We start from the raw sequence: 23416 nt of genomic DNA on the forward strand, positions 1-23416 counted from the left end.
GAGCGGCGCGTGAACTCTGGCATTAATGCCTTCGTGATGACAGCGAGCCGTGGCGGTGTTTTAATACCAAGCAGATCCATACCGAAGAGTCCAGGGTCAGTTTGAAACCCGAGCGAAATGGTTTGATTTCTTTCTAATACACGACAAGAAGGCAAAGAGCAGCTTAAAAAAATATGGCCCAAAAAGTAGCCAAAAATGAGTTTAAAGCAGGCATGTCAAAACTGTCCACAGGGGGGCCGGTGTGGCTGCAGGTTTTTGTGCCAACCAACCAAGAGCACACAGTTTGACCAATCAACTGTCTGAAGACGGAGATCAGTTGATTAAATGAGTCAAGTCTGGTGTGCTGCTACTTGGTTGGGAAACAAAACTGCAGCCACACCGGCCCCCCTGTGGACCGTTTGACATGCCTGGTTTAAAGGAACAAGAAAAATACCTGAAAGTTGTGATTCTCACAAATTTTGCAAATAAAAAGAAAAACGATATTTTTTTTGATAATTTTCCAATAAAATAACAAATTTTCAGTTAATTTTCTTGTCACCTTTTACTAATTTTCGGATCATTTTTTGCAAAGTCGCTTGTTGTCTTTTTTTCCCCCATTTTTTTTTAAAGAAAATTCAGACCTATTTTTTTAGATCTTTACGGATTAAATAGCTTGAGCACATTACACAGTTCACCTTTTTGAATGAACTGGACATTCAAAAAACAACAACAACAAAAAAGTTATTTTTCTGCCTTAAAAAAGATTCATTCAGGGTTCCTGAATCAAATATCTTAAAACCTAACTGCTATTAAAATGTCTGAAATAAATCTTTCAGAAGTCTTAAAAATGCTCAGACATGGGAAATAGGATTTTATTTATCTTTTATTAATATTTTTGATATTACATTGTAACACTGATGATTACTGGTAAATGTATTGTTTATTTATTTATTTTTTGCAGCTTAAAGGGCAACTCCAACAAGTCAGACACTTTGATAAAGTGTGGGGGCTCAGAAGAGACATAGTTTTTTGAAACTGAGGCAGCAGAGTTTGACTGATCCTGATATTTTTTGGACATTTTGACCGAAAACAGTCGTGTGTTATGAAAGTGTGAGAGCTGCATCGGTGCTTTTGTTTGTGTAGTTGTTGAGGCAGTGATGTTGAGAATCATGCAGAAGTGGATTTGGAAAATTGTCACATTGGCAGCGATCTTATCTTTTGTTATGGCATTCACAAGATAAAAACAAACCCAAAAAAAAACGGCGCTCAGATAACCTGATGACATCACTCGCGGCTGTTTTATCAGATTTCAGGTTTCCCCTGAAACACTGAGTAATGTTTACTTGTGGTTTTGCAGTCGAGCTGCACAGTATATTGTTTATTTTATCATCATCACAGTGTCAGCTTGAGCAATACACACATGGCAGAAGACTGCACTTCAAATGTGTCATCATTTATTGGTGTCTTTTGTGTCAAGTTTAAAGTTAGATTTGTTTAATGCGAGAACGTTAGAGAGAGGAACTTTTCACTTTGAAGTAAATGTTGCATTTTGGCATCTAAGTACACTTTAATATCTGTTTACACAAGTGCTTTCAGTATTATGATATTTGGCTGTGCCAGAAGAGATGTCTTGGGTTTTTTTGTTGTGTTTTCTTCCACTTTTTCAAATTTATTTAATTTTATTTACTGAAGCAGGACAAAACAGGTGGATTTATATATAACAGACAAACAAAAAGCAACATAGAAGAGGGAAGAAAAAATAAATAAATGAATAAATAAAATGATTAAAAACAAAGACAGCCAAGGCCTTGTGGTTTGGGATTTGTATAGTAAGGTGTGTAGGGTTGCTTTTGTGTGTGTGTGTTGTGTGTGTGTGTGTGTGTGTGTGTGTGTGTGTGTGTGTGTTTGTGTGTGTGTGTGTGTTTGCAGATTATTTTCTCAATTAATTAAAAAAAAAAGATAGCACAAGATGACGAATAAAGCTTGTCTTGTCTGAGTAACGGCCCAAAACCAGAACTGAAATCAGTGTCAGTTACTAAAAATGTCTAAATTAACTTTCTGCTGTCAGTGAGTTTACATTCACGCTGATCACCTGTTCTCGCTCTGATCTCGCTCGGCCGTCTTTGCTCGCTCACCGACATGTCATCGCGTGGACCGTCGACCTCAAAACACCTGCTGATTTGATTTCGTGTGATTCCCCGTTGCAGACAGCATCATTTGTCATCTCGTGTTTCGCCCGTCCCATCAGGCCCGTTTGAGCAAAACGCTGAGTGATGAATGAATATTGGTAAAATATTGATCCGTGTAAACTTCAGACTGAGGGGCAGATCAGTCATTTTGATCGCCCCCCCCTCAGAGGTCGCGTCTCCCGCAGCTCCACGCAGGCCCGCTGCCCGCCTCCTGAAACCTGAAGCCTTGAAGTCCTCTGCAGATCATCCAGCTAACTGACATCAGCATGTTTCATACATGAGGATATCATGATGTGTAACCTCTGATATTTGGTGGACGCTTTGATCCAAGCGCGCCTCAGAGCGCCGCGTGTATTTTTAGGAGTGACTGATGTGGCTGCAGCATTTATTCAATATCAAAACATCATTTCCTTTAGCTGAATTATTGCATTTTTTTTAAATGCATCAGTTCCTAAATAACTATCTGATAAAACCAACGTGTTTCCCTCAAGAGATCTTAAACATGAACAGTTGGAGGTTTCCATTGCCGACTCGCACGTAACTTAAGCGATATTTTGGAAATAGATTCGTTTTTTTTCCCTCCAAATTGACGTGTTTCAATTAGATGTATTTTAGTTTGCGCCATTTGAGGATTAATGGAGCCCTGTCGAGTGAAGCAGCGAGAGTATCCGAGTATCAAAATCTAAAGCATGAGGAGTTTGCCTCGATTCAGTCCCTTCACGATTTCGGGGGCTGTTTTTGTGATCGTTTCTCATTTTGTGGCAGTTTTTCTAAAAAGTTGTGATCCAAGTTGCAATACTTTAAGCTTTTTTTTTTTTTTAATCAAATTTCTTCAAAAGTTACAATTAAAAGGGATCACATCTAATATTGGTGTAAAATTAAACAAATATTTTAAAAAATGGCATTTGGTCAAAAGTTGTCTTTGTTTTATCAGTTAGAGCCAATCAGGAAGATTCAGAAACAGTGATGTCAGAAAGACTCGATGGTCTGATATGTTTAATTTGGGGTCTATAACCTCTTACAAATATTCTGCAGATGAAAATGAGATTCAGAGTGAGCGCTGAACGGTGTGATTCAGCTGAGATTTCAGGCTTTTTAATTTTACAATTGTACAGGAATTAAAAATCTGTTAGCATTTATTGGCAGTAGTTTGAAAAAAAGTTAATAATTCCTCACATTTTTGGTTATTGAAGTTCTAGCCAAGAGCCAAAAATGCCAACTGCCACCTCAACATCCATGAACAACGGCCAGTGATTCATAGGGCAGCTTTTTGGAGGGTGCATTTTTCACAGAAATACTGCTGACTGCTGATTGTGTGCTTCAGTTCAGGGTCAGTATCAAGTTTTTGAAATCTGACATCATTAATAACACTTAACTTTAACAATAAACTGTTATTTGCAGGAAAGTTCACCTGTTATTTCCTTTGAGGTTCAAAGAGAGAATAAAATACTTTACTTTTTTTTACTTTTCTTAACTTCTTTACACCCCAACCAGAAATGTTCCCCCAAATTTGTGATAACTTTATCGATTATTTTTTGCAGCTTTTTTCACAGAATCTGGTCTGGATCTGTAGTTGTGTAATGATATTGGTGTATCTCTATATAAAATATATATCACTTCAATCTTCCCATCCCTTTAAAATCACATGCATTCATCACAATTTGCGTGAGTTCATGCATATTATGTCGATGATGGTTCAGACTATTTTCATAAAATCTACAACATTTGCACTTTGCTCCATCCATTAACACTTGGGAAACCTGAGCAAACTGGCTTAATTTCTTTTAAAAACACGGGAACAAGGTCACAGGCAACTTGGCAAGAAAGAAATTGCCCATAAAATTATCAAGAAATTCGCAAAACTTTGCAAAAAAAAATTACCTGAAAATAAGTTAAAAAAGTAAAGTAAAACACAAAAAGAATACAAGAAATAACCTTAAGAAAGTGTTAAAAATGTATTTAAATTTTTTTCTGTAAAATCATTTTAAATATATAATTCTAAGAATTATAAATGTAGTTTTCCTGACATTTTATTTTGCAATTTACGGGACATCTCTTGCCAAGTTATGTTTTCCCTCATGTTTTCAGTCAAAGTCAAACCACTTTTTTGAGCTTTCAGAGATTTAAATGCTTGTGAAAGGCATCTGAAGGGAAACCCGATGTCGACCAGGTGTTACAGGGTTAACCCAAACAGCACCGGATGAGTTCAGGCAGTAATCACAGTTTGAGCGGGAGTGGATGGTGCAGTGGGGCTCTGCAGTGGTCAGCCCCGGCAGATGTTGGTGCTGAGGGAGAAGTGGCGAAGGATTTCTCAGCAGTCGTCTGGCACGGCGCCAGCAGCTGAGAACCATCTTCACCCCCCACCGCCATCGCCGCCACTGCCCCCCCCCCCGCTGCTGACTGTTATCTCTGTGCTCCAGGCTTCTCTGCTGCCACTTAACACACCAGGGCAGTAAAGGATGGACATGCAGGAACACACACACACACACACACACACACTACATGTGCACAAACAGATAACACACACTCAGGCCTGGCCAATATATTGATGCTTGAATATTGTATTAAAGAGTTATCATGTGGGTACACTGATAACTCTCCCCTAAAATCACTGAAAATGATTTTAGCATGATGAGGGCCTTTTTTGGTATTTGTCTGCCCTACATTAGAAGTTTTTTAATCCTCTGAAACTTGACCAAATTTTCTCGATATTTTCTTGATTTCTTTCAAAAACACAGACAGACAGACAGACAACAGAAGAGACAACCAAAAAATGAGCAAATAGTTACTTGAGAATGGCCTGAAATAAGCAAAAAATCAAACAAATGCACAAAAAAACAACAACAAACAAACAGAAAAAAGGAAAAGGAAATGACCTGGAAAAAAAAGTGCTAAAATAAAATGATAAATATAATAAAAATAATTTTATATATATATATATATATATATATATATTTACTGCAACCTCATTTTAAATTTATAATTATAATGAATCTAGTTTTTCTAAATATATTCTTCTAGTTATCTGATAATTTTCTAAAACATTTTTCTCAAAACAAAAATATTAATTATCATCCAAAAACTTGGCGATAATGTCCAGAAAACTGCATTTATAATTCTTATTACTAAATATTTAGAATAATGTTACAGAAGAAATACATAACTATTTTAATACTTTCTTAAGGTAATTTTTTTGTTGTATTCTTGTTGTTTTTTTGTTTTTCTTTTACTTTTCTTATTTTTGGGTTGTTTTTTAAAAATTTTTTTTTTACAAATTTCTTTGTAATTATTGGGGTGTTTCTGTTGCAGTCGCATGTCATCTTCCTCTCATTTTTTTGAAAGAAATTAAGCCAATTTGGTTAATGATGCAAATTTGTATAACTGTAGAAGCAGTTATTGCAGTCTAGGGGGGGGGGGGGGGGGGCGTGTGACAGAGTGGTGAAAGCCCCGCCCTGCACCAAAAACAGAAGCAAATAAATACAGAAAGCTTGAAAAAATATTTTTAATTCCAGTCTATTTCAGATTCTGTTCTGCTCTAATTATCTCCTGAATCTGACCCACATACTGTACTGTATCAGTCAGGCCTTGGTGCACACACACACACACACACACCGTCATCTGATTACATCACATCTCTCCTTGTAAAAGCCAGCAGAATGCCGCGTAGACTCAAATCACATCTAACCCAAACACAGCAGAGTCCCACTGCATTTTGTGGCATGTGAGCGGCTTGTTTTCTGTGTCATGACTCAGTCGGCGCCCTGCAGCCGCTGACGCATACGGCTTGTGGCAGGAACATAGGTGGCGAAGTATCAGTAATATGGAGGGCAGTTTGAGCCTGGAGGACAGCGAGGCAGGTTGTCAGGAGGAAGGTCAGCGGTTCACAGACCTCGGCCGGCCGGGAAAATCTGTGTGACGTGCCCTTTAGCAAGTCACTTAACCCCTGATTGCCCAAGGGGAAGCTTCTCAATCTCCACTAGAGAACACACTGGCTGTACTGGGGAAGCTTCCAGCTGCTTCTGCGAAGCTTGTTGTTTCTGAAAAAGAAACATCCCCGTGTCAACTTTCTCTTCACGAATAAATGTCAAAAACTGTAATATTGCCCTCGCAGCTTGTGGCTTTCCACCCACACGGTTGGAATAGAAGCTTTGAAATGCTTAACGGCCGTAGCAACAGATGTCAGGGATAATGATGCGATGCAACATTTTCTAACTGTTCTTTTATGGACTAATCTTTGTTGTAGGCTTCCCCAAGGCTGTGACCTGATGTGCCCTCTCCAGAGCTTAGTGGACACATTTGTGCACTAATAGTGTTTCTGTTTCTTTTTCATACCGTCTAATGCACAGATAAGACACTTTATTTGGTTGCCTAGATTCTGTTTTTCTGCAGGTTTTATGCTTTTTATCCCTTTTAAATAATATCGCTTTTATCTTTCTGAAACAATGCACGGCTCTCAAACGGCAGTTCAGAAAGATTCTTTATGCCAGGGGCCACTTTTGCAAAACGACAGGAGGCCAGGAGCCAGTCGCAGCAGCCCCATACATGTTTCTAGGAATTTAGTACATTTCTGGTATTTTAGGTTGTTTCAAGGATTTAAGGATGTTATTAGGACTTCAATGTTTCTAACACATAATAAGGTTTAAGGACGTTTCTAAGACGATTGGAAGATGTTTCTCAAGATTCAGGACATTTCTCGGATTTTAGGACATTTTTCAGATTTCAGATCATTTCTAGGAGTTTTGGATTTTAGGACATTTCTAGGGTTTTGCAGTTTTCAAGATGTTAGGACATCTCAAAGATTTTGGGACATTTCACAGATTTAAGGATGTTCCTAGGGCTTTAGGATATTAGCCTCTTAGCCTGGAGCTCTGTCGGGGGTTTTGGGGATTCTCCACTGGCACTTTTTTGATAAATAAGCTCTATTTTGGTGCTGTTTCATGCACTCTAGCACCTTATGTATACTGAAAGTGCAAAAACAATTCCCAGTGTCAATCACTTTTTGTGTATTGGCAATCAGAGAACATTTCTGGGGGCCACATGGCACCCTTATTGGGGCCAGATTTGGCTTTAAGTTGGGTATAACTGCTTTACAGAAACAGAAATTATGTGAGCTGGAGATTTTTAGTAGTTTGCTAAAATTGTGCATGAAAGCGCGTCTCGCCTTTAGACAGGGAAGAAGCATCACAGAGCTTTATGAAGAAAGAGTTGCCCAGTTTTATCCTCGGGGATGATACAGTTTTCATCAAATGTTGACTGCTGAAATATTCCAGCATCTGTACTCAGAGACTGTAAATTGAGTGGATGCAGCAGCTGTGCTGGAAACATTTGTTTCCTTTAAAGCTCTGAATTCTTTTACCCCAGTGTGTTTGCATTTATGTCCATATTCCCAGACTGTTTGCTGAGAGCTTGTCATTGGCCCCTTGTGAAACAAACGTTTTTTAGGTGGTCCCCAGGGTACTAATCTGGGTCTGCTGTAGATTCCTAATTATCAGCAATAATCTTTTCATTGTCCAGAGCCTCTCTGTGGCTGTGGCCTGCTCAGCCAGGCAGCAGACACACTCCAGGCCCTCTACTTCCCATGTGAGAGCAGAGATTCGGCCTGACATCAGACATGGGAAGCGAGCTCCAGCAGCATGAAGGGTAAAAGGTCGAGTCTTGACCACCCCGGGCAGATAAAGCAGCCTTTTCATGTGTTATCAGCCCACAGCCTAAAGACAAATCCCTCAGCGCGCTGCCTTTGAACTTCACTGCAACTAGAGCGAGTCCCCCGTTCGCTCGCTCGGTGGCTAACGAAGGCTGCGAGAGAGCTCGTACTCACTTCTTTATTATTTAGCAAAATGTCACCAACACCTCCAACACCCGAATGAGTAAGAATGAAAGAACAACATATTGGAAACACAAACTCTTTCTGAGAAGTGCACTAATGACCCACATGGAATTTAATACCTTTTACTGATCTGTCTTATTAAATCTGTCTCACTTAACCCTTTGACACTTGGACGGACATCAGTTTTCTTGTGCTGCATTCAGACGCCTTTCACAGTATTTACACCTTTAAAACCTGAGAAAAAAGTTTCATACACTTCAAAAGCATGGAAAAAGGCAATAAGAGGAAACTGATAAAAAGTGACAAAGGAGGGTTTTTTTTTAAAGGAGATTGAGAGAGAAATATTAGAAAAATGGAAAAATGTGTCATAAATAAATATTTACGATTATTATAAATATATATTCAAAATACGTTACAAAATAAATAAATGTTTTAATTTGTAGCACTTTCTGGTATTTTTTACTTTCGTTTTTGTGCTTATTTTCAGGTAATAAAGTAAATTTGCTCATTTCTTTCCTCCCGTGTTTTCTAAATAAATGAAGCCAAAATACCGTTTTCTGGACACAGTTTTTTTTCTTTTCTTTTCTTTTTTTAATAAAACAGATTTTGGGGGAATTGACCTGTCACCCTTTACTCATTTCTCATGATATTTCTTTCCAAGTTTGTCATTGGCTTTTCCCCCATGTTTTCAAAAGAAATCAAACCAATTTGTGTTCAGGTTCAATGCTTGTGAAAGGTATTTAAACGCAGCACGAGAAAACTGGTGTTGATACAGGTTTCAAAGGGTTAAAAGGGAAGAGATGGAAGTAGAGATGCAAAGGAGTCATGCAGGGTTTAGAAAACGATTGTGCTGAGGGGGCCGGGAAGCAGATATGAGAAAGATGTTGTCAGTGGTTTGTACACTCAGTTCCTGCAGCTCGCTGTAGATTTTCCGTGTGGAGAGCAGCTCTCCTCCATCAGTGCATAATTCATAAGCAACTCATCGCCAAAGCAAAGCCAATTGCATCCACTGTAAGCGAGCGAGCGAGCGAGCGAGCGTGCAGCGCAGCGCCCGCAGCAGCACAAAAGGAATGTCAGTCTCATGACAGACTATTTCACATTCTTTGTTTGATAAGAATGGATGTAACTAGAGGGCGTCTTTCTGCTGCCGCTCTCCCAGGTAGAGGGAATGCAAACAATGCTGGAGAGCTGGTGTGGCGTCTGCACTCACGCCTTCCCCGATGCTCCAGTTCTGTAACGTTGCCACTTTGCTCCCACTGTCGTCTGTGTGTGTGTGTCTGTGTGTGTGTGCGTGCTGCGCTGTGTACACAGTCTGTATGTATATATAGCGTGCTATTTTTAAAGCTGAACCACAAATAGTAGAAACGGGGCCTAAAACAGTCCTCGCCTGTGTTGCCGTTCCCGGGCTGCTGCTGCCTTCTTCATTCATGAGTTTGCATGAATTTGCAGAAACACTTTCTCTCTCTCTGCTCTGGCCTTTAGAAATTTGAATTTTATAATGTCCCTGTTCTGCGTTTTCTGATCAGGCGTCGCATCGCAGACCACCCTTATTTCATGGTTAGTTAGAGGCACAGCTGAATTAGACGTGCCTTTTTGAACTCTTCATCTTCCTATGTGTGGCGCGGAATCAGGTCAGCGTGCACTTTGGGTAATAAAGCATAATGTTATTACTGAACACAAAGCGAGCAGCGTGTCGTTAGACTCATCGGTGGGAATTTGCCGGCTCATAAATGCTAGTTCATACCTGCTGTACTGACATGACAGAAATCTTACCTGAGTAGAAAAAAATGCTTTTCAGTTTCAGTGTTTTCAGATGTTTTTTGTGGTTCAATAAATTCCATCCGTGAACTTTCAAACCGCCGCTTTTATTTGGAGTGAAACAATAATGTACGCGAATGATTCAGTTAAGGAGCGTTTCAAAGTTTGTAAAACTATTATTCCTACAGTGGCAGGTTTCTACACATCAGTCAACTCTGACTATAAAATGAAAGGAGGTTTTTCTGCCTTTTCTTCTTTACTAATTAACAGTTTGCAGCTGTTGACTGAGAAAAATATAATGTCAAAGGCTACCGTGGACAGCTACGGCAACTTTTATAGAGGAACGTTTTCTTGCATGTAACTCAACGCACAACGCACATGACGCTGTGAGTCAATCAACACATTAGGATTTGTCAGTATCATAATACGATACGATGCTTATGACTACATGCACACTATAACACACTTTAGTGTGCTCATAATTCCTTAGACATTGGCACTCATAACCATGAGTGCTTCTAACTATGATTATACAGCACTATAGAGGCATTATAGTGCATTATAAGTATGTTCATAATGCCTTATAATGCATTATTGACATTAACTTCTCAGAAACCAAAATATTAATAAGAAAGCTGTTTCCTGTGGGGAAACAGCACAGATCCGGATTTGGAAACAGGAAATATGTGGAATCCGCAGACTCGGTGGCTGCTCTCTGCCTTCGATCGGGGAATCACATTCGGCATGTCAGGCAGCCCCGGCCGGGGCAGCCGGTTGCCGCGGGCGACCAGCAGATCAGTGATGTGGCGGTGATGCCTCTAATGAAGCTGACACAGCACAGCCTCCCTCCTCGCGGGCCCCTGAAGGCCTCCCGGCCCCCCTCCCCCCTCCGTGTTTCAGCCCAGTGTGCTTCTGATGTGACGGCGGCTCAGATGCAGCGCCGCATCGTTTATTCTCTGGTTGAATCTGAAGGGTCGAGGCAGATCGAGTGTTTGTGGGAGCTAAAGTGGGTCAGAGTCCACAAACAAAGCCCCTGTCCCCCGTTTCTGTCTCTGAATCTGATGAATGCCTCTGTGTTTTTCAGGAGCGGCCCAGCTGAGGTGAAGGGGAGGGCAGCGGATCCCAGTTTAGCCTGAGTGAGGAGGACCTGCCCCAAGAATCAGGACCATGATCTGAAGAGGGCGCCGCGCTCCGAACCCCGCTCTTCCTCTCCTCCTCCTTCTCCCTGTTTTTTTTCTCTTTTTTTGTTTTTGTTTTGTTTTGGATAAATCTTCGGGGTGACGGCCTCCCTGTCCGGCTGCTTCCGACAGCGTGCACGGAGAGGACAAACTGAAAGAGACATTTAAGGAGGACGACATACAGCGACCTCTGACCTCGCCACTTCCCCCTGCTCCTCCCACCGCCACACCGGAAACATGGGGAGGAAAAAGATTCAGATCCAGAGGATCACGGACGAACGCAACAGACAGGTGAGCGCCGACTCAAGACGCCACAAACATTTGAATTTGTCATAACTGTCTGATTTAACTCACCTCACTGATCAATAACCTGATCAAAGACGAGACATTAACCCTTTAACAACCAACACAGCTCAACACAAACACATCCGCATGACACTGCTGCTAACCGTTATTTTAACCGCCCCAATGTCCTCAAATGAGATGATAATTAAGTTCCAGTGTCTTCAAACGAGGCGATAAGTCCCCATGTCCTCAAACGAGATGAAAATAAAGTCCCAATGTCCATAACGTCCCAATGTCCTCAAACAAAATGATAATAAAGTCCCAATGTCCTCAAACAAAATGGTAATAAAGTCCAAATGCCCTCAAACGAGACAATATTAAAGTCAGAATGTCCTCAAAGGAGGCAATGATAAAGTCTCAATGTCCTTAAAGTCCTAATGTCCTTAAATGAGATGATAATAAAGTCCCAATGTCCTCAAATGAGATGATAATAAAGTCCCAGTGTCCCTGAAGTCCCAGTGTCCTCAAACAGATGATAATTAAGTTCCAGTGTCTTCAAACGAGATGTTAATAAAGTCCTAATGTCCTCAAACAAGGCGATAAGTCCCCATGTCCTCAAACGAGATGAAAATAAAGTTCCAATGTCCTTAAAGTCTTAATGTCCTCAAACAGGGCAATAATTAAGTCCCAGTGTCCTTGAGTGTGTATTTCTGACAGTCTTAGCTTGTCAGTGTTCCTAAAATTGGTCAAATTTTTCGGCTAATTCAAACTGCAAATGTTATTAAGCGCAAATAAACACGTTTTGTACCTTGCGCCTTATAGTCATATTACAATATAATTATAATAATTGTAATTTGATTTTTCTGGACATTTCTCACTCTTGTCTTTTTTATAATATCTAATACTCCGTCCACCTAATTTTCAGGTAATATTCTTGTCACCTTCAACTTTTTGTTTTCTGTTTTTTCTGCAATTTGCAGGACAATTTGCCCCACATTTTCGATGAAAATCGAACCAATTTTCTCAGGATTTAGGTATAAATGCATGTGAAAAGCGGGCACAGAAACACTGATGTGGATCCAGGCTGTTCTGGCAGGTTCTCTGAAAGTCTCTTAAACTGTCCTGTCCTTACAGAGCTCCGCTTCATGTCTCACACCTTAAAAACAGTCCAAAAGACAAACACTGCCGTCACTGTTATTTCTTGGCCTTCATTCGGCTGATTTATTGTCACTTAGAGACAAAATCAGAAATCAGAAAAGGGAAATTTGTCTGTCTAACATGAGGTCAAAAGAGGATCAACTGGTTTGGATTATTGCGTAACTAAACTCTCCTTTCCTAAGAAACTAAATTCTACTGTGGCAACAGAAAACTCAGATTCCCACAGGGATCCTCTCCGCTCTCACATGTAGCACGATGGCTGCTCTGCAGAGCCGCAACACAACAATATAACGGCATCGAGTTTTATGAGGCTCATATGACTCCGCTAAGCAATCATGTTTTTTTTTCAGACCCCTACTCCTCCCTCCCCCCGGTGAAAAAGAGCAAAAAACGTCTGATATTCCCCCGAAAAATAACAGCCTCAGTCCCTCCGGTTACATCAGTGGCATTGTCAGAGAGGATGAAAGGGTAAATGATCCATCTAAAATGAGTCAACTGGTAAATGGGCTTCGCTCCATTGAGCAGATTGAGTAATGGATTTGACGTGCCCACCTTCAAAAGCAGCGAGAGAAGAAAAACAAGACGGAGAGAGAGAGAGAAACAAGGTGGCGGGCTGACTGAGACCCGAGCAGTGTGAGAGCGAGCCGGCCTCGAGGGTTTGGAAAAATCATCCTCGCTTTTCTCCTCATCAATCTGAGCAGGTTGCATTTCCATAAAGGAGAGCAAACGGCGCCTACAGGGGGTCAGCAGAGTACGATGGCGTGTTATTCATCAGTGCACAATCGGACGTAAAGGAGGAGGCGGGGCTGTCTCTGGTCGGGCAGGTTGTGGTTAATGGAGCCAACGTTTGTATCGGGTGTTTGTCAATAAGGTGATGAACTCTGTGGAAATACACGGCCGTTATGTCACAATCAGCGATCACTCATTGGTCGACGGATTATCGGCCTGAGCGATTATCGGGCCCGATATTTGGCTGATTATGTTTATCTGCATTTTATTTTTAGGATCGGCGATAAAATTAATAATTGAAAAAGTGTGCGTGTTACACTCAACCAGCAGCAAGGAAGAGAGTCTGCAATACATGCAAACAAAGTATAGTACAAAAGTATAAGAAATAAATACTATGTACTTCATTGGAAAAACAGTATGGGTCGACCCTCATCGTTGACCTCCGTCAGCGATTAACAAGCAGCGAATAGTTTCTTACTCGCTGCAGCAAAGCGAGCGGGCTGATGTTGTTCTGACGCCATTATTGAACCCAAAGTGCGCTCAGCATTTACATTTCACAGTTTGTTCTCTGCTTATCGGATACTTTTCATCCCGAGCACTTTACACAGTGAAATATGATTCACAGCGAGTCTGCAGCGTTTGAAGTGGAACACGGTATTAAGCCGCAGAAGAAATGAGTGCTTTCTACACGCTTGCTCTGTGTTGCTTCAGCTAATGAACAGTGCAGCTCCTGAAAGGAAATCAAATGAATTTTTGGAGTACATGCAGCCCGTCACCCTCCTACGTGTTGATTCAGAGATGCTGCCATAAGCTCCACAAAATAAACAGCGTTCAGAGTGTGGGCCCCGGCTGGAAACATGACAGCTTCTCAAATACCACGATTCTTACCGACACAAAGAAACACCAAGCAGAACAGTGAGCAGGAAAGATTTGGATTCATCTGATGTTTTTTTTTTTACCTTCCTTAGCAGTGTTTGTTACAGCAAAGATAACAGTTAACTTTTCACACTGTGAACCATCTAGCTGGAAGAGGAAAACAGTTTCACCTCCAAAACCACAAATCCATCAATCGATTCAATGCCAAGTAAAAGCTGTACAACACTGATACTCAACTTACGGCCCACGGGCCAAATCTGGCCCCTGACAGAATGCCATGTGGACCCCCCAACTATTTGCTAATTCACAATAAAGATAAAGTGATTGAGATTGAATTGTTTTTGTCCTTTTAGTATCTATGTGGTGCCAGAGTGCATAAAACAGCATCAAAATAGAGCTTGTTGATCAAAAAAAGAGCCAGAGGAGGATCCCCACACCCCCGACAGAGGTCCTGGCTAACACACTAATGTCCTAAAATCCTAAAAATGTCTCAGAATCCAACAAATTTGAGAAAATCTTCAAAATGTCTTAAAACCCTATAAATTTCCCAAAATGCTAGAAATGTCCTAAAATCCCACAAATGTCCTAAAATCTGAGAAATGTCCAAAAGTCCCAGAAATGTCCTCAATTCCTAGAAATTTCCAAAAATCCTAAAAGTGTCTGTAGATCCTAGAAAAATCCATAAATCCTCAAAATTTCCTAAAATCCTCAAAACACCCATAAGTCCTAGAAATGTCCTCCAATTGTAGAAACTTCCTAAAATCTTAGAAACATCTTAAATTCCTAGAAACATGAATGGGGCTGCTGCGATTGGCCCCTGGCCTCCTTTCATTTTGGAAAAGTGGGCCCCGGGCAGAGCAGGTGGAGGATCCGTGCTGTGGAACATGCGGCTCATAGAGAAGTTCCTCACATGTAGTTTCAGAGAGCGAGGAACCGATTCAGGTGTCAAAAGTCTCGTTCATGTTCTGCACAGACGATGTGAGCTGACAGACTGAAACTCTCCGAGATTAAATCATCAGTACAAAAGATGTTTCTTTCACCGTGAAGTCAAAGGTACAAGGCTGCGTACATAAAAACATCGAGAGAGAGAAGTCCAGTGTGACTCCCAGGAGCGTCTCACAAGTTAGAAATATGTTTTGCCTTCGATAACATCGACCTGAAGTGAAAAGGTTCAAACACAGCAAACCGACATCAAAGAACTGCCGACTGTTACGTCCCACGTTTCCTGTCTCGGCCAGAGAGCCGCACATGAACACAATTCGCCGACGGCCGACCAGCACGTACGTTCTGCACCTGCGTGCGGTCATCTGTAATCGCCTTTCTAAAAGGGAAACAGGACGAGCGCCATGATGCTATTAAGCAGTTTTCCACTTTTTTTAAACTTTCTTTTCTTTGTATTTTTATGTATTTATCTATTCATTAATGTATTTATTTATTTATCTACTTACTTATTTTTAGGCAATTTTCTTTAAAAAAATTTTTACTAATTTTTTGCTATTTTTTTGGGTCATTTCCTCTTTTGTAGCCTTGCCTTGCTTTTTTCATTTATTATTTGTTTATTTGTTTGTTATTGTATTTATTTTAACTTATTTTCAGGTCATTTTCTTGTACATTTTACCCATTTCTTGCTTTTTTTGGGTCATTTCATAGCTTTCTTTCATAGCTTATTGCTCGTTTCCCATGTTTATGAAAATAAAAATAAAAACAAGCTGATTTGCTCAGGTCTCAAAGGGTTAGAGAGGTAGAAGAGAGTTCATTTTTCAGATTGAAAAGTAAGTTTTCACCCGTGATTATTGCTCTCCTCTTCACTGTCGTTCTCAAACCGAAACCGAAGCGTGCTGACGATCAGCTTCTCGTCTGAACTGTGTGAGCGAGACTGTAAGCCGGCGAATGAAAGGGAGGTTTGAGCTACAGGAAACAGAAAGAGGAGGTTGCGGTTGTCAGTGGTGGTTTCCTCATCCATCTGCCACACAACCACAACCTCGCCAAGACACACACACACACACACACACACACACACACACACACACACATACACAAATGAAAGTGCTCGCCCCCTTCCTTTCTTTCTTCCTCTCTTCACTGACGATGTCTTATTCTTCAGTTGCCATTGGTTACCTGGCAATTCTCTTCTCAATGTCAATTACCTCCAGCGAGCTTCTGCTTTGTGGCAAACAGGAGGATCGAAACTGAGACCCAGAGTCGCTCCCCCGCTGCCCACTTTCTCTAAGAATAGAAAAAGGAGTTGTTTTTTTTTAATGGGGATGTTTGTTTTGGGCGCTGGCGGGCGACCTTCTAATTTGTTAGGAGAGCGGTTGTTGTTGTTTGCGGTGGCTTGTCTCTCCATCACCAGCCGCTCTTGTCATCCTGCACTGGCGTAATTTCCTCCCTTTCCAACGTCGCCACATAATTCATCTGCTCGTTCTGCGAGAGAGGGAGGAGGAGGAGGAGGAGGAGGAGGGGGGAAATATGTAGATAGGCAGAGAGATAAAGATGAGGGGGGGCGAGGGAGGTAAGATGATGGTAGCAGTGTGTGATGAGGTGGGAAATGGGGGGCGGAGGGGAGGCAGGAGGGGAGTCGGTTGCCCATGGATACGACCCCGATATAATTTGATTTGTGGCAGCAGGAAGCAATGAGTGAGCGCGAAAGGAGGGAGGGGGGGAGGATGTGGAAAAAGAGAGGAAGAGAAAACGAGGGCGAGAAAATAAAGAGACGAGAGAGAAGGAGGGATGAGGGAGGCTTCAAGATGTCGGAGGGAAAAGGAGAGAGAGAGATGGAGTGATTGTGAGACAGAGAGATGGAGAGATTGGCGTTCTCACACGGCTGCTTCTCCAGCTTTCATCCTCGATGTCTCTATCTTATCTCTGCCCCTCGATCTGCTCCTCTCTCTCTTTCCTTATTCAATTCATTTCAATTACTCTGAGTTCAGACCTGCTGCAGGCGGAGCAGCCGCACAGAGACAGTCTGTATCCGAGCAGGTGAACCGGCGAGCTCTGCTCATCGTTTTAATATCAGCGGATGGTTATGCATCGTTCTGCACGCAGTAATTTTAAAGTCTAATTATTATGAATAAACAGAGACCTCAGACCTCTAAACTCTGTTCACTTTTAGGGTCCATCTGCTGTTTGCTTCTTCTTAAAACAAGAGGTCGACATATTATCTGCCTGAGCAGTTATCAAGGCCGATATTTGGCATTTTGCCGATTATCTTTATCCACATTTTATTTTAATGATCACCAATAAAATTAGTTAGAAAAAGTGTGTGTATTACAGTCAACCAACAGAAGGGAAAGCAGTCTGCAAGACATGCAAACAAAGTGTCAGCATGGAGGAAACGTTTACTTTGTAAAACCTCAGGAGATATTTTTATTTATTCATTTTTAATTGACATTTTCACTGAACTTTATAAAAAGAACATTTCAGGGAATTTGTTGTATTTGATGGTAAAAGTTTCAGTTTTGATCAAACATTTGCTAAAGCCAATTAAACAAAGTTTTTTGCTGGAGTTTGGTGTATTCCAAATTTCGACAAATATTTTCATTCTTATTATAAATATATATCGGTTCCAAATATCAATTATCGGTCTCATTACTGCTAACAATTGGTATTTGTCGACCTCTACATAAAACAAATGAAGAAAATTGTTGACTCGCCAGGTAAAGGGGTCATCACTGAAAACATACTTTCAGTGATGTAACTACAGCTGTTGTAAGCCGTTTTTACACTGCCTGTTCAAGGCGGGAATATTATGCCGCCTCACCGCTCTGTCACAGACGGGGAGACAGAGGGGCCATTTAAATGGGGATGGTTCTTGCATGAAATATTTAACTTTTGTTGCGGTTTGGCCTTTGGTTCACATGACAACGGTGTTTTGGGGGCCTGACAACTTTTGAAACCGGGTTCCAGATTGTAATCTTTTGAAAGATGGCGAAAGAGGTGCCCCAACCAGCTCCTGTCGCTCGCCTTGAAAGCGCTGCAGTGAGCGAAGAACACCGACCAACTTCTGTCGCCATGTAAACTGGCAATGTGTGGATCCCGTGAGAACGTTGACGTCACGGCAGAACTTCACACATACGCATGATATTCTTTTTTTTAAAAAAAGAAAAAGCAATGGAAAGACTTTTCTTTTAGTGACGTCGTTTTCTTCTAAATGTGGCTGTAGTCTCTCAAGAAAACTTAAACTGCTGCAAAGTGTCAGCCTGCTGGATTTTATGCTGGTGAAAGAGGCGTCCCATCTGATTACAGCAACGTTTTGAGCTGAACTTTCTTTCTATTTTTTCCTGTCGCTTGCTTTTAAAACGCTGCAGTGAGCGAAGACAGCTGATTCATGAAGCAGAAATGAAGAATTATCTATATAATTTGTTTTTATTTCACCACAAAAACCTAGCCTGTAAGACTCTCGTGGCACCGTTAGTACATATGTAAACTTCGTATTATTTCAGTCACAGTCAGACTGCTTTTTATTAATGCAACACACATGCGGCTTTATTTACTTTCCCAGAACGTGTCAAAATGACAAATGACAGTTCAGTCAGTTTGCATCAAATCAAACCGTTTTAAGCTCGTACACCCGGCCTGCAAAACCGCAAATCGACCCAACTCTACACAGCTGTGTGAGCCTTTACATGCCATGCTGTCACTCGTGGGCGTGGCCTAAATAGCGTCATGCTCTCTGCCCCCTTTAACAACCTCAGATACTTCCAGCCTCCATCTGTGCACTCTCGTTCTCTTTGCATCCGCTCCATATCAGACAGCAGATATTGTATCTGCACCTGAAGCGTCTCCTCCTCTCCGTGTCTTAATCTTTCTCTCCCTCTGTGTGTGTTTGTGTTTGTGAGATCCTGTGTGTGTTTAATCCAAACAAAGCCAAATCTCCCTGGATTGTAAATACCAGTTGGTTAGAGCAGGAAAGCGCTTCCAAAGCCAACCAGGAGACAACAAGGGAGCCTGTGCTTCAGCAACACTCCCAGTCCTGATCCGCCTGTTCGCAACTGAGGGGGTGCGCACAAGTGTGTGTGTGTGTGTGTGTGTGTGTGTGTGTGTGTGTGTGTGTGTGCGTGAGTGAGGAAGAGAGAGAAATAACGTGTGACAGAAGGAGAGTGTGGAAAAGAGAGTGTGTGGCATAGAGAGAGAGAGAGAGCATGGAAAAGAGCATAACAGAGTGTGAAAACGATGAGGAGAACGAGTGTGTCGAGAGGAAAAAGGCTGTGTGTGTGCTTGTGTGTGTGTTTGCGAAATCCAAACGCAGTACTTGAAAGAGAGCACGTTCAGACACTCTGTCTAGAGGTCTGTTTCCTAAAGCACGCGGCACTTTCGTCCACTTTCTGTCCTGAGAGTCCGTGCTGCACACCATCAGCCTGAATCCTCCACGATGAAAAAGTGATTTAAAAAGCTCAAGTTATTTGTCTTTAATCCGGGATCATCTCAAGTTTAGCTTTAAAGGAGCATTTCAACATTAAGGGAAATATGCTTTTTAGCTACTTGCAAAAAAATGAGATTGAGAAGCTCCCAGAACACAACCACATAACTGCAACTCATCACTGTTACTCTCTTACAATAAAGATAGAATAAATAAAGATATAAACTGACAGTTAGTGATGGACCGTTGATTTAGCCTTTGGATGGAGCCAGGCGAGCTGTTTTCTCGTGTATCTAGTCTTTGTGCTAAGCTAACTGTGTTCAGGCTTCATCTTCATATTCATCAGAGAGACATTTTCTCTTTTATAGCTCTTTGCAAGAAAGTCAGACTGTTTCTTTAAATCCAGCCTGCTCCTGTTAAACTGTGGCTTGACTTTTGCAGATTATTTATTTATTTATTTACCAAAATGAACCTATTATTTATTGTGTTTCCAGCAACAAGACACTTTTATTATCGCAGATTTTTTGTTATTATTTTTTAAAAATTATTAAAATTATATATAGTTCCAAAATTGTGCTTATTTGGAAATATATTAAATACAAAACAAATTGACAAAATGTACACCTCTCAGACCCTCAAAAAATTAAGATAATTATAGTATGGCACGTTGAAAAATGGCCTAAGAGGTCAACATTTTAAATGTCGAAAAATGTGGTATAGTATGTCGAAAATGCCATACCATAGCATGTTTAATAAACGGTCCAAAAAAATCGTTCCAAATGTCAAAGAAAAATTCATAGTATACTATGTCAGAAATGCCATTGTATAAAGTTTATATCTTGCAGCATAAAGTCAGTATGTGTGTGTGTGTGTGTGTGTGTGTGTGTGTGTGTGTGTGTGTGTATGTGTGTGTATGTGTATATATGTATAGAGTATGTATGTATAGAGAGAGAGAGAGAGGCAACAGCAGTGCTGCTTCTTCTCTTCTTCTTTGGTTGTTTGGTCGTAGCTACAGCAGGAGCTGTCCTGAAGCTGATAAAGGCAGTTTTGTTTTGAGACGCTTTAATCAAAGTTTCTGTTGCGCATCATGACTTTTGTATGATATTGTGGTGATCTGATCACAGCAGCAGAGAGAGATGTCACAGACAAGGCGTGCAGGGTGTGAGCAGCTTCAGTACAAACACAGAGCACGCCGTCACACACAGATCTGCAGAGAACAGAAACAGTTGGCGTCTCTGCCGGTGAGAGCGAGCCAGGCGTGTTTGTGAGGAGGCTTAATGTCTGATTTAAGAGGCTGTTTGTTTTGGACTGAGCCGACGTGGTTTAGGTTGAATTTGGAGAGAAAAGAAAGATAGTTATCAGTCTGTGCGTTCTGTAAATGTTTGTAAATGGTGAACGATTTCCGTTTGGTTAATGCTCACACGCTGTACACGCAGACCTGTCAGAAAAAGCTCTGACAGTAAATATGTGTAGGTTTGCACGTCCCTGAGCGTCTGTGCCGGATCTGTGCCCACATCAGCAAACATCCAGGGCGAAGGGGCGGCTGCAAGGCATGCTTTTCTTAACCCTTTAACACCTGGATTGATATTGCAATCATTTGAATCACTGACAACTTTTTTTTTTTTAATTTCAAAAACACAGGAAAAAAAAGACTTTTCCTGTAAATTGAAAAAAAAAATAGCAAAAGGTGACCAACAAATGATATGAAATTAGCTGGGTGAATTATTTGGTATTATTTAAAAAAAATGAGAAAAATTGGAAAATCCAGAAAACAAGATTTATTTATTTCTCAGTTGTTAAAGTTATGTTAGAGATAAAAAAAATAGAAACATGTTATTTATTTAATTTATGAAGTCCTTTTTTGGGGGTACTTTTCTTCTTTTTTTGTTTGTTATTTTCCACTAAATTTATTATAACTTTTTACTAATTTATTGCTAATTTTTGGGCCCTCCCATGTTTTTGAAAGAAATTAAGCCATCTAAAACAAAATGCTTAAAGTGTGAAGTTAATTCCTCTTTACCACAGTTCAGATTCTTTTAATTTAAAAATATTCTTGTCATTGGCACCGACAGTGTGAAACTTGACAGGCTGAGGCAGATTTCTGCATTAAAACATAACATTTGTTTTAGGAAAATATGGATTTTAACCAGATTTTTTGTGGTGTTTTATATAATTTAATACGGATTAAGAATTGAACATTTACCTTTCCTACCTCCCCCCCTCCTCACCAGGTGACGTTCACCAAGCGGAAGTTCGGTCTGATGAAGAAGGCGTACGAGCTGAGCGTCCTGTGCGACTGCGAGATCGCCCTCATCATCTTCAACCACTCCAACAAGCTGTTCCAGTACGCCAGCACCGACATGGACAAGGTCCTGCTCAAGTACACCGAGTACAACGAGCCGCACGAGAGCCGGACCAACGCCGACATCATCGAGGTAAAGCGTGGGAGGAGGAGGGGGCAGAAATTTCCTCTATAGAAATGGTTTATGTGTTTTTCTGTTTTTTCCTTTTTTTCTTTTTAATCTTATAACATTAAAACAATAGACACAAGATGCACCATATAACACATCACTAACCATCAATATGCCACAAATAAATGCCACAAAACACGTAAAAAAAACCCAAAAAAAACGAAACAGAGACAAAGACAATTTTACGAAAGAAGAAAACAAACAAAAACTCAGGTATCCTGAGATCCGTCCTCCGAACATGATCTTGATGTATTTCATTTTGCCATGATGCACTCTAACCTAAAATAATGTTAAATAATGTTAAAAAAAAACAGAGAAAATTAGTTTTAGTCAAACTTGACAAAATCGTTCAAAGGTTTAAAATACTTATGAAAGGCGTCTGAAAGCAGCACGAAAGTGACAGGAGAAAAAAAAATCTGTCATAAAAGCAAATTACACATTTTTTTAAAAAGTCAGAATATTCGGTTAAGAGTTAAAAAAAAAAAAAAAAAAAAAGCAGGAAATGATGATTGTCGTCCCGTGTGGTCCAGTTCAGTTCGGGGTGGTGGAGTCCAGTTTCTCCCAGTATTGTTTATGGCTGGACTCTGGCTCGCTGCCTGCTGTCCTGCAGGGAGGGCAGAGGTAGGGACAGCTGGGCCTCCCCCCTCCTCCCCCCTCCCCCCCTCTGCCATCGCCCCCTTGTCACCCAGAGACTCAACAACAAAAACAACAACAACAACAAGCCAACAGAGGAGCCTGCAATCTCGCTTCATGTCTTAACTCAGTCGCCAGAGGAACTTTTACCGTTGTACATTTTTGCAAAAACACAAATATGTTACATTTTTATGTCTCATTTGTATCCAAAATGACAAAATATATGAGCTACAATACTTCCTGGTTTTACAGTCTCTGGCTATAATAAATGTTGTCATTTTGGCATTTTTATTTTGGCGAGCCCACGAATTTGGAAGGCATGTCTACTAATAAAAAAAATGCCAGGATTTTTTTCTGAGAAAAAAAAATTTATCAATTTTATAGAAAAAAATCAATAAATGCTAAAGAAAAAAAATTTGCCATATATTAAAGAGAGGAAAAATACAACTTTTTTAAAAATAACCAAAAACTAAAAAACTAAAATTCACCTTTTCAGACAGAAGAGGAGCCTGTCGAGCTGCAGAGAAATGTTTGCTCATTTGCATATTGAGTAGCGAGGAGGTCAGCGATGAGGTCAAGGTGTGAGGCCAAACGTTTAGTTCCGTTTTTATGTTTTTGTAATAGGAGCACATTTATTTCTAACATGGTCCTCCCCTGTGGGAGAAAGCTTCTGCGGAGCTCCAGCACGCAGCGCGTTCTCATGCCTTGCTGACCCTTTTATTCATAACGGCCCTCTCATGAATTGAACACGAGGCTGTTGGGATTGATTCAGCCAGCCGTGCACGCTGCACTGCAGCACTTAGGCTTCATATGGAGCGTCGAGTCCGCGCTGCATCTCGCTCGCTTCGAATGTTTTTCTCGCTTGTTTTTGCTCGCTTTCAGCGCTGCAGCAGTTCATGATCGGTCAACCGCTGTCAACATGGAGTCACTGCCACAGATTTATTATCCTGCCCAACGGGTTAAAGTCATACTCC

General features: G+C 40.9%; 1 protein-coding gene across 10 annotated transcripts in view; it reads left to right on the forward strand.

Moving 5' to 3' along the window:
• The window catches only part of mef2d (myocyte enhancer factor 2d), a 115058-nt gene that overhangs the window by 40407 nt on the left and 51235 nt on the right, over nt 1-23416 (forward strand). For all 10 annotated transcript variants that reach the window (XM_042489852.1, XM_042489858.1, XM_042489856.1 and 7 more), the window contains exons 2-3: nt 10838-11222; nt 21570-21773. In XM_042489852.1, the coding sequence (XP_042345786.1) occupies nt 11169-11222; nt 21570-21773 (258 nt within the window). In that variant the 5' untranslated portion in view covers nt 10838-11168. The remainder of the gene's footprint in view (nt 1-10837; nt 11223-21569; nt 21774-23416) is intronic.

Source organism: Plectropomus leopardus, chromosome 7 (genome assembly GCF_008729295.1).
Source record: "Plectropomus leopardus isolate mb chromosome 7, YSFRI_Pleo_2.0, whole genome shotgun sequence".
NCBI classification, from domain to species: Eukaryota; Metazoa; Chordata; class Actinopteri; order Perciformes; family Serranidae; genus Plectropomus; species Plectropomus leopardus.